We start from the raw sequence: 12,108 nt of genomic DNA on the forward strand, positions 1-12,108 counted from the left end.
ATATATATATATATATATATATATATATATATATATATATATATATATATACATATATGTGTGTGTGTGTGTGTGTGTGTGTATGCATGTATATTTGAGGCTGGAGGCAGCTACTTTTCCCACTTCGTGCGTCTTGATGCCAATGATCGCCAATATGGAAGACAAGTTTGGAAAAAAAAAAGAAATAAACAGAAAAACAAAAGCAAGAAACTCCAACGCTGCACTTTCACATCTTATTCCTCCAAATAAAAGACTCCGTTTCGCTGCAACACATGCCTGGACATCAGAGCTCAGCCAAATGGACTCAAGCCGGAGCGCAAAGGGGGGGATGAGAAATGGGAGTCACGTGCGCGCCAGTGCTGTTTTTGTTGTTTTTTCTTTGTTTTGCTTTCACCCCTCAGCGTCACACGTCGGTAAGCTTTCCCGTGTAGGCTTTGTGAGGGCTGCAGTTCGTGTATTTGATCGAGTCCGCGTCGTCCGAGTCCACGTAGTCCGATTTGGAGAGGGACGGCCTGCTGGGGCTCTTTCTGAGCTCTCCAAAGGAGGACTGCTGCTGCTGTTGGCCACACGTTACGTGCGTGTACTGCAGCTGCTCCTCGTGCTCCGTCTCCCTGTGGTAGAAGTAGTTGAAGTTGGACACGATCACAGGCACTGGGAGCGCAATGGTCAGCACGCCAGCGATGGCGCACAGCGAGCCCACGATCTTGCCCCCAATGGTCACTGGGCACATGTCCCCGTAGCCCACAGTGGTCATGGAGACCACCGCCCACCAAAAGGCGTCTGGGATGCTGCTGAACCCAGACTCGGGGTCATCAGTCTCTGCAAAGTAAACGGCACTGGAGAACAGGATGACCCCGATGAAGAGGAAGAAGATGAGCAGGCCCAGTTCTCGCATACTCGCCTGGAGGGTCTTGCCCAAGATCTGCAAGCCTTTGGAGTGTCGTGAGAGCTTGAAGATGCGGAACACACGTACCAGCCGGATGACCCTGAGGATGGCCAGTGACATGGCCTGCTGGCCACCATTGCCCTGGTGCTCAGCTAGCTCAAGGCCAAGCGTAATGAAATAGGGCATGATGGCCACAATGTCGATGGTGTTCATGATGTTCCTGAAGAAGGCCGCCTTGCTTGGGCAGGCCAAGAAGCGCACCAGCAGTTCAACGGAGAACCACACAATGCACAGGGTCTCCACCACAAAGAAGGGGTCTGTGAAAGGGTTAGGGGGCGGTGGCAGGGGTGAGTCGGCATGACCCGTCGCGTTCCAGGCCGCCCGCTCTTCTTCTCGTGCCTTTCCGTCCTCCCTAAACTCAGGCAGTGTCTCTAAGCAGAAGATGACAATGGAGATGAGGATGACCAGCACAGAAACAATGGCAATGGCACGAGCCGGACTGGAGCTCTCTGGGTACTCGAAGAGGAGCCAGACCTGCCGCTGGAACTCATTCTCAGGCAGTGGCTTCTCCTCCTCCTTAATGAAGCCCTCATCCTCCTTGAAGTTGTCGATGACCTCCTCGCCCAGCTCATAGAACCGGATCTCTTCCATGAAAACGTCCACGGGCACGTTCACAGGTCTGCGCAGCCGCCCGCCAGACTGGTAGTAGTAGAGGATGGCGTCAAAGCTGGGCCGGTTCCGGTCAAAGAAGTACTCGTTCCTCAGTGGGTCGAAAAAGCGCATCCTCTTCCTGGGGTCACCCAGCAGGGTGGCTGGGAACTGCGCCAGCGTCTTGAGCTGCGTCTCAAAGCGCAAGCCCGAGATGTTGATGACCACACGCTCGCAGCACTCTTGGTCCGCTCTTTCGGGCTCATGGGCGTCCGGGGACAGGGCCGCCAGTGCCACGGTCTCGTCGAGGTTCTCCGCGGGCACCACGGTCATCTTTGTGCCCCCCCTCCCCTCCCCACCCCCCAGAGGGCAACGTGGTCCGGTGCCTGTTCTATTGCCCTTCTCACCGCGCCTCGCGCGTGTTGCGCTCGTTCAGCGTGTGCGTCCTGGAGGAGGAAAACAACCGGTGAGTCCGAGTCTCCCTTGCGCGCGCGTCTCGCTCTCTCTGTCTCGCCTCACTCTCGCCTTCGCGCACGCGATGCTCTTGTCCTTTTCTTGCGCATTCTCTTCTCCTTTACGGGTGGCGCGCGCACTTTTTTTTGTTTTTTGTTTTTGTTTTGCGTTTTCTCGCGTTCTCTCGTTCTTTCCTTCCCTCTCTCTCTCTCTCTCTCTCTCTCTCTCTCTCTCTCTGTTTCTACCTCCTCCCCCCACCCTCGTTTCCCTCCCTCAGCACGCGGGCTGTCTGGAACCGCTGGCACGCTCGCGCCTTTTTAAAGCGGCGTCGCCCTCCCCGCGCTGTGACGTGGACACACACACACACACGCACACACACACACACACACACACACAGAGAACGACACGCGCGCTCGCTTCTGATTTTATGGTGAACACGAAGCCAGCTCAAAACGTTCAGCTGTTTTAGCCATCGCCTTCTCCTGTTCCACTGAAAAAGGCATGAAAGGCCGTTCATGAGGCGCCATCACTCCATTAGCTGAGAGCCCAAGCTTAATTTACTTAGTCGGTAATACTTCTTTAAACGCGCGTCTTTACTTTGCCTCAGCTGAGAGGACCTGTTGGTTCTTAAGGAGGCTCCCTTTTTAAAGTCATGGCTGTTTGCCTCAGCTGAGAGGACCTGTTGGTTCTTAAGGAGGCTCCCTTTTTAAAGTCATGGCTGTTTGCCTCAGCTGAGAGAACCTGTTGGTTCTTAAGGAGGCTCCCTTTTTAAAGTCATGGCTGTTTGCCTCAGCTGAGAGGACCTGTTGGTTCTTAAGGAGGCTCCCTTTTTAAAGTCATGGCTGTTTGCCTCAGCTGAGAGAACCTGTTGGTTCGTAAGGAGGCTCCCTTTTTAAAGTCATGGCTGTTTGCCTCAGCTGAGAGGACCTGTTGGTTCTTTAGGAGGCTCCCTTTTTAAAGTCATGGCTGTTTGCCTCAGCTGAGAGAACCTGTTGGTTCTTTAGGAGGCTCCCTTTTCAAAGTCATGGCTGTTTGCCTCAGCTGAGAGAACCTGTTGGTTCTTTAGGAGGCTCCCTTTCTAAAGTCATTGCTGTTTGGCTCGGCGTTGAGGAGCTGTTTGCTGAGGGAAAAGTTCGTGTTTCCACTCCGCTCTGCCTCTAAAACACAGCGCTTGTTGTATTTTTCGTTGTCACATCAGGCCATTAGATTTTCCACCCGTTTTTCGGCCAGCGCGGCTTCCAGAGCTCGGGCTGGCTGTGATTCGTGCTCACAGTCAGACCGCGGAAACCAGCCAATCCGGCGCAGGTGGCGGGAAACTACTGGCCAATGGTCGCGCAGCCAGAGGGGAACTACCAGCCAATCGCAGCGCAGGTGCGAGGAAAACTACCAGCGCTGAGGGCGGGGCCTGTCAGAATATGGTGCGAAAGAGCTCCACAGCTGTTCTTCACAGAAACTGAAGTAAAACTAAAAGAGGACGAAATGTTGTTTTCTCCCGTTAAAGTGCGCTTAAAGCAGCACTTCTGTTGAGTGTTACTGCTTAATCTGCCAGTAGTTTGCTGTAAACTCAAGTATCACGGCGTAACAGAGACGAAGCAACAGTTCATCGAGGCAGGGGAGCAGAGAGTTGAGGGCCAAGCAGAAAAGAGTGACGTTAAGGCTGAAAATAGCTGCCTTTTTTCTCCTCGGGCCCAGAGAGCTTTCTTTTCCCATGGACTACCTCCGGCAGCAGCTGCGAAAAAAGGAGAGATGGAGTAAAAATATCCCTTTACATTTCCAACGCATAGTGGGCATGCTGTGTCGTTCAAAGAAGGAAAGTTATGCAAGTGTTGCTCATAATGTAAGTGGCTATAAGCCACGAATGCATAGCGTACGGTATTAGCTGTTTCGTTCATCAGAATGAAAGGAGAAAAAAGACTTTTGAAGGAAAGCATTTCAAATTTTTGCTCATTTATAACGTATGACATAAGCGTGATCATTATTCTCAGGAACGACTGACGAGGCCTGCGACCTCTTCCAGTCCCGGTGTTGTTAGCAGTACAAGGCCTGACCTCCTGCACCACTCCGACGCTTTCACTGGCACAGTTCTTGACAGATGACTGAGAGACAACAAGTATTCATCTCTCTCTGTCTATATCTATCTCTCTCTCTCTCTGGCTCTCTGTCTCACTCTCTGTCTCTCTCTCTGTCTCTGTCTCTCTGACTCACTCTCTCTGTCTGTCTCTATCTCTGTCTCTCTCTGTCTTTCTCTCTGTCTATCTCTCTGTCTCTCTCTGTCTCTCTCTCTGTCTCTATCTCTCTCTCTGTGTCTCTATCTCTCTGTCTCTATCCGTCTGTCTCTATCTCTCTGTCTCTCTCTGTGTCTCTGTCTCTCTCTCTGTGTCTCTCTCTATCTCTCTCTGTGTGTCTCTCTGTCTCTCTCTCTCTGTGTCTCTGTCTGTCTCTGTCTGTCTCTGTCTCTATCTCTCTGTCTCTCTCTCTGTGTGTCTCTGTCTCTCTCTCTGTCTCTCTCTGTCTCTATCTCTCTGTCTCTCTCTCTCTCTCTCTCTCTCTCTCTCTCTCTCTCTCTCTCTCTCTCTCTCTCTCTCTCTCTCTCTCAGCCCCTGTCCTGCAGACATGCACCCATGTAGCCCTGTTTGCCCTATAACAATCACACTTATGGCCAGATTCTTACTTCAGGCCATAAATGCCACAGCAGGGTGATTTAATGTTTGTCCTCATTGACCCCCACAGACACACAGCTATCATGTTTCACTCTGTTTAAATGGTCATTTATTTTTGATCAATGTTACTACTAATGTCTACCCTAGTAATACATATATATTATTATGGTCCCAGAAAAAAAATAGTTAGTTTACAGGAGAGGGTAAAAACATTCTTTACTTTCGCTTTAAGTTAACTAAAGGAGGTTTTGGAGCTGTTGGTTCCATTCATCATGAAAATTTCGTAAAACTTGTGCCAAAACTATCATGCGGATCATGAATATGATTGCCATACCGGATCGGTCGAGGCCCGGGTTAACAACGACCGCCTCTGGTGCAGCAGGGTGCCGGTGGAAATTGGACCACTGTAGGTCGAAGACCATCAAAGAGGAGAGGAGGAAGGCGGGTTAGAAGGCAGCGAGAGAGAAGGAAAGGCAGGAGTGTGGAGGTTAGAGTAGGGATTCTGAACATAGGGACAATGACTGGTAAAGGCAGAGAGCTTGCAGACATGATGGAGAGAAGGAAGGTAGATATTCTGTGTGTCCAGGAGACCAGATGGAAAGGAAGCAAGGCCAGGAACATTGGAGGTGGATTCAAACTTCTATCATGGTGTAGAGAGGAAGAGAAATGGAGTAGGGATAATCCTAAAGGAACAGCTTGTGAAAAGTGTTTTGGATGTATAGAGAGTGTCAGACAGGATTATGAGCCTGAAGTGGGAGGTTGATGGTGTAATTCTGAATGTAGTCAGTTCATATGCACCACAGGTTGGTCGTCAGTTAGAGGAGAAAGACGAATTTTGGAGTAAGATGGATGAAGTGGTAGATGGTGTCCCTAGAGAGGAGAGATTAGTGATTGGTGCAGACTTCAATGGACATGTTGGTGAAGGGAACAGAAGGGATGAAGAGGTGCTGGGTATGTATGGTGTGAAAGACAGAAATGTGGAAGGTCAGATGGTTGTAGATTTTGCAAAGAGAATGGAAATGGCTGTGGTGAACACGTATTTTCAGAAGAGGGAAGAACACAGGGTGACATACAAGAGTGGAGGGAGGTGCACACAGGTGGATTATATCCTTAGCAGGAGATGCCACCTAAAGGAGATTGGAGATTGTAAAGTGGTGCCAGGGGAAAGTGTAGCAAGGCAGCATAGGGTGGTTGTCTGTAGAATGAGATTAGAAACAAAGAAGAGGAAGAGAGTGAAGACAGAGCCAAAGATTAGACAGTGGAAGCTGAAGGAGGAGGATGGTTGCAGGCAGTTCAGGGAAAAATTGCAACAGGAGGAAGTCCAGGAGAGTATTCTGAAGAAGAAGGCAGCTAAGAAAAAGTGGGATAACCAGAGAGATGAAGGAAGTAGGCAGGAGTACCGTGGGGCTAGTCGCATAGCAAAAAGAATGGTGGCAAAGGCAAAGGCTCAGGCCTATGATGAGCTGTATGAGAGGCTGGACAGTAAAGAAGGAGTAAAGGACTTTTATCATTTGGCTAAACAGAGAGATAGACCTGGAAAGGATGTACAGCAGGTTAGGCTGACAAAGGATAGAGAGGGAAATGTACTAGTGAGTGAACAGAGAGTGTTGAGTAGATGGAAGGAGTACTTTGAAGAACTAATGAATGAGGAAAACGAGAGAGAGAGGAGGACAACGGGGGGAGAGATAGTGGATCAGGAGGTGCAGAGAATTAGTAAGGTGGAAGTGAGGGCAGCTTTAAAAAGGATGAAGAATGGAAAGGCAGTTGGTCCAGATGACATACCTGTGGAGGTATGGAGATGTTTAGGAGAGAAGGCAGTGGACTTTTTAACCAGGTTGTTTAACAAAATCCTGGAGAGTGAGAGGACGCCTGATGTGTGGAGAAGCAGTGTACTGGTCCCCATTGCTAAGAACAAGGGTGATGTGCAGAGCTGCAGTAACTACAGAGGTATAAAGTTGATGAGCCACACCATGAAGGTATGGGAAAGAGTTGTTGAAGCAAGGCTAAGAAGAGGTTCAGATCAGTGAGCAGCAGTTTGGTTTCATGCCCAGAAAGAGTACCACATGCAATTTTTGCATTGAGAGTGTTGGTAGAGAAGTACAGAGAAGGTCAGAAGGAGCTACATTGTGTCTTTGTGGATCTACAGAAGGCATATGCTAGGGTGCCAAGAGAGGAACTGTGGTACTGTATGAGGAAGTCAGGTGTAACTGAAAAGTATGTTAGGGTGGTGCAGGACATGTATGAGGATAGTGAGACAGTGGTGAGGTGTGCAGTTGGAGTGACAAATGGTTTCAAGGTGAAGGTAGGGTTACATCAGGGATCAGCTTTGAGCCCCTTCTTGTTTGCAATGGTGATGGAAAGGTTGACAGATGAGGTCAGGCATGAGGCTCCATGGACCATGATGTTTGCAGATGACATTGTAATCTGTGGTGAGAGTAGAGAGCAGGGGGAAGAGAATCTGGAGAGGTGAAGGTTTGTACTGGAGAGGAGAGGAAAGAAGGTCAGTAGAGACAAGATGGAATACATGTGTGTGAATGAGAGGGAGGCAGGTGGAAAGGTGAAGATGCAAGGAGTAGAGGTCATAAAGGTGGATGATTTCAAATATCTTGGGTCAACAATCCAGAGCAATGGACAGTGTAGAAAAGATGTGAAGAAGAGGGTGCAGGCAGGATGGAGTGGGTGGAGACGGGTGTCAGGGCTGATGTGTGACAGAAGGATAGCAGCAAGAGTGAAAGGGAAGGTTTACAAGACAGTAGTGCGTCCTGCTATGATGTATGGTTTGGAGACTGTGGCTCTGTCTAAAAGACAGGAGGCTGAGCTGGAGGTGGCAGAGATGAAGATGCTGAAATTTTCGTTGGGAGTGACAAGGATGGACAAGATTAGAAATGAGCAGATCAGAGGGACAGTGAAGGTGGAGCAGTTTGGAGATAAAGCCAGAGAGGCCAGGTTGAGATGGTTTGGACATGTGTTGAGGAGGAATAGTGGATATATTGGTCAAAGAATGTTGGAGATGGAGCTGCCGGGTAGAAGGTGAAGAGGTATACCTCAGAGAAGGTTTATGGATGTAGTGAAGGTGGACATGGATATGGTTGGTGTAAAAGTAGAGGAGGCAGTGGATAGGGCAAGATGGAGGCAGATTATCCGCTGTGGCAACCCCTAAAGGGAGCAGCCGAAAGAAGAAGAAGTCTGTTTGTGTGTAATATATATATATCCATCCATCCATTTTCTAAGCTGCTTCTCCGTCAGGGTCGCTGGAGCCTATCCCAGCAGTCTTTGGGCGGAAGGCAGGATACACCCTGGATGGGTCGCCAGTCCATCGCAGGGCAGACAGACAGACACAGACAGTCACTCACACACTCACACCTAGGGGCAATTTAGCACGTCCAATTGGCCTGACTGCATGTCTTTGGACTGTGGGAGGAAACCGGAGAACCCGGAGGAAACCCACGCAGACACGGGGAGAACATGCAAACTCCACACAGAGAGGACCCCGGTTGCCCGGCCAGGGAATCGAACCCAGGCCCTCCTCGCTGTGAGGCGACAGCGCTACATATATATATATATATATATATATATATATATATATAATACATTTTTGTATGGACGTTTGGAAGCACTTGTTATATATAAGCTCAAACTCCATAAAATACCAATAAAATTAGATGTCAAAATGTAAACAAATGCTTTATTCACATCTGATAGTGTTTTGGGAACAAAGTTTTTTGAAAATAGTAAATGCTATTAACTAATAAAGTGTAGTTGTTTATTGACATAAAATAGAATCATTCATTTATATTTAATTGGCAAGATTGGTTTTTTGAATATGAGACATCCTAGATATTTCATTGTATTTAGATTTTTGATGCTATACAGCTTCTTTAATTATTGTGAAATCATGTACAGCTCCATTCATCAGCAAAACCATTCATTTTTACAAATTTCTACAAATTGTTTAAAACCTTTACAATGTTTGCATAATATTAGGATAATATTATAACATACCTGCCACAAAAGTGGTTTTACATTGTTCAAAACAGTAATTATAACCTTTGGAACAATAGTGTTTTTGTGGAATGTGAAAATGACATTTAAATCAACTGCACTGAATGCCTTATTATTTCAGGCTTAATGAGGCAGATCAGGAAAAACTAACACTGTAATTAGCCTATGATCCACACCTGGTTTACCCAAATGTCTGAGATAGGTGTTAAATATGTAATACTAGCTGGTTTGTTCTTGTATGACTTGTGTGATGGTGCTGGAGGACAGCAGCACATCCAGCTCCTGTACAAGACGCTAAACCTTTTTTTATTTTATAGCACCATTGATGTTCTCTGAAGCAAATGCCCTGAGAGATTACTGTGCATTTTAATATATTACCTGAAGCTCCTAAAGGTCTTGCCCCATATAACATGTTGAATCATCTCATGTTGTGTGTAGGAAAGTGGGGGGGATGCAAGCAGCTGACAGGGACTCACGTTTGCATGTCACGTAAGCAGTGACTGTCAGTGGGCTCTTTAACATGCAGATCCACTGAGAGCTTTCACACACACCTCGATGTTTGGACCCCTGCATGTGGGATTAAACCACACAAGCACGTGCAGAGATAAATTTAGGGACAATGCATAGTCTCCCTGGGGCAATTAATGATGGCCTATGAACTACTGCATCTGTTAAGCTCTCCTTAATAAGAAAAGCTTTGGCTTCATCACAGTGACTGTGTCATGGAACAACCATAAACAAATGAGAAGAGTAATATTCCTGGTGTTCCTTGTTCCCTGGTGCTCCTTTTCCAAAAGCACAGCACTAGTCATGATAATTGGTGTCAATTAGATACAAAAAAAAAAAACACAAAACGCTGAATTAATGAGCTTGCTAACCTTGTTGATATGCACATTTATAATTAGGTTTTCTCACTGCAGCAATCTGCATATTGAAGATATGAACGTGGGTGTCTCAGTACCTATAGTGAGCTGCCTGGGTCCACACTGCCCACATAGGCAATTGTGTAAGTTGGTAGCATTTCTTATAAAACAATTTACTGGCACACTAGCTAGAAAGCAATTGTATATGGGTGACATTCCACCCATTAGCCAACTTCTCCAACTTCTCTAACTTTGTTTTCTGAGAGGTTTGGTTACTGTAAACAACACATTTTGTTTTGCAACTATGTGGTGAAAAGCCTTTCTAAGGGGTTTTCATGCTTCAGGCACTCGCACTTGATGCACTTAATGGCACTTAATTCAAAATGAAACTGCTATATGTGTTGCTTCTTTCACTTTGCATGAACATAGGAGGCAAACCTAGGTCCTCTAGTAAAAAGGAGCCTGATGGGACCCTGGCTAAAGAGATAAGGGCTCTGGACTAATCATTGACAGACAACAAATAACATACAAGTTAAAGAATATCAACACCCTAAGAGTTAACCAATGTTACCGCCCCCTGATGATGCCCTACTCGTGCCTAGAGCCATGTAGAAAGGTGGCTCTGCCTGTGCCATAATCATAAATATGAAACCATACAAGCCTAAAGTGAGGGATAATTGGGTTATATCAAATATGGACCTGTTGAATAGCTGTCATGGTTTTAGGGAATGTTCTACCACTCGCATCTCCCGCTCATTGTTGATCATTTTCTGGCACTACATTAACTTTGGAAGCTTTAGTCAGTGGCTCATACCGTTAAGGCTCAAGACATGCTGTCTGATCAGAAACACCTTCCCTCGTTGAGGATGGGGATGGTAGTGGAGACCTCGTAAGACCTCGAAGTTGCGAAAGTGGTGTTTGATTCTGTCACTCCATGTTTTCTGGTAGTTAATGTTAGCTATAAAAACACAGCAGCCCAGCCCACCGTTTCCCTCACAGTCCTACCTCCAAACTAGTAGATCACTGCAATGCCCCTCCCAATGTGCCCCTCTCATTTTTGAGCATTTTTCAAAGTTGAGTCAATGGTGGAGTTAGTGATAGCCAAGACATTAGTTTGTTAGTATGTATTGTATAGCATTATCAATACATGCTTTACATTTGAGCATGAAATGAAAGGATTAGTTGCCATGGTAATGTATAAATACTATCAATGCACTGAAAACTGTAAAATGACCATGTACTGTGCAAAGGGACCACCCTTTATTTTTTTCATTTGTAATCAAACAGCCATTAGGTAGGTTGTTAATTTTTCAGCACACGAGAGAACAAGATGATACTCTTGTATAAGGCAGAACGTAAAAACAAAAAATAATTAAATAAAAAAATAGAGAAAAGTGGGCTTCTTACAATCATGCAAGACCTGGTAGACCACCAAAACCGTCACCCTCACATAAAGCTTTCATCTTTGAGAGAGAAGAGAAAACTAGTTTCTTGCTTCAGAGCTTAAAAATCCACAGGTGCTTATGTCCGTGAGAAGACTTAATGCTATGGGTCTGAAAGGATATGTAGAGGCCACACATCAAAATCATTGAATGTTTTTGGGCAAAGGGTGGACACAATGAGTACTGAAAATCATAAATATTCAGTTTTTGAGGCCTCTGTGTAATTCACTACTAAATGCATTTTTAATATATTTTTTCCTGATGTTAAAAAAACGTAACAGTACTTAGTGCTTATTTTCTTCTAGAAAATAAATACATTTAAAGTGATCTTTGAATTTTGTACAGTTCTGTACATTCTAAAATTGTAAAATATTTTACATTTGAACAGACAAGTAACACTACATACATTAGTTGAAAAAACATGCATTTGAAGTTGCCAGAAGTGGGCCATCTTTGGCTCACATGCAGGTTGCCAGTGCTAACAGTGGGCCAGCAATGCCATATGTCTGCCATAAGTGGCTCACATTCACATATCTGGGACATTACTTGCATTTTCTCTGTTAGCCATAATAAATGAAACTGTTGAAGAAAACTTGCTGGCCCATATCAATTAAAGATTGGCCTACATATAATGCTGCCTTAAAATTTGGCCATAATTAGACATTAATATGCAGCATATTTAAGGTAGCTGTCTAAGAACATAGACAGTCTACTCAAACTCAGTGCCTTAAAATGCTGCCTATGTATTATGGCATTGCCTCTGCCTTCATTGTATGATTATGTCCAGTGCTCTGGTTGAGGATAAAGAACACTCTGGGGAAAAATGTAGTTAGTCTATTTAAAATGCCTCGGACATTAGCATTATGAAATGACAGCAAAGCCATAACAGTGTTATTAGATATAGCTTACATTAAAGATTCATTCAGAAATTGCTGAAACAGCACCTTGGCCACCCAAGGACGTTCTAGTAACAGATGTACATGTGGTAAACGTACATGTGGGATGGAATAACATACAGCATATGTTGTTGGCTGGAATTAAATTATTCACTTGCTGTACAGTAGCACAGCAAATTCGAATGGTCTTGCTCCCACCCCCACCCCCATCCATCTCACTGACCATTTCTCCATCTTCCATGTAAATGCCATAGAGAA

The 12,108-nt window shown here is 45.7% G+C and overlaps 1 protein-coding gene across 1 annotated transcript; it reads right to left on the reverse strand.

Annotated features, from left to right (window-relative positions):
• Window positions 1-42: 42 nt before the first annotated feature.
• LOC108425317 (shaker-related potassium channel tsha2) lies at window positions 43-2,226 on the reverse strand. Its single transcript, XM_017693887.2, has one exon. It carries the CDS (start codon window positions 1,865-1,867, stop codon window positions 404-406), a length of 1,464 nt encoding a protein of 487 aa, XP_017549376.1. The 5' UTR covers window positions 1,868-2,226; the 3' UTR covers window positions 43-403.
• Between the last annotated feature and the right edge of the window lie 9,882 nt (window positions 2,227-12,108).

Source organism: Pygocentrus nattereri, chromosome 1 (assembly GCF_015220715.1).
Source record: "Pygocentrus nattereri isolate fPygNat1 chromosome 1, fPygNat1.pri, whole genome shotgun sequence".
In the NCBI taxonomy this organism is placed as follows: Eukaryota; Metazoa; Chordata; class Actinopteri; order Characiformes; family Serrasalmidae; genus Pygocentrus; species Pygocentrus nattereri.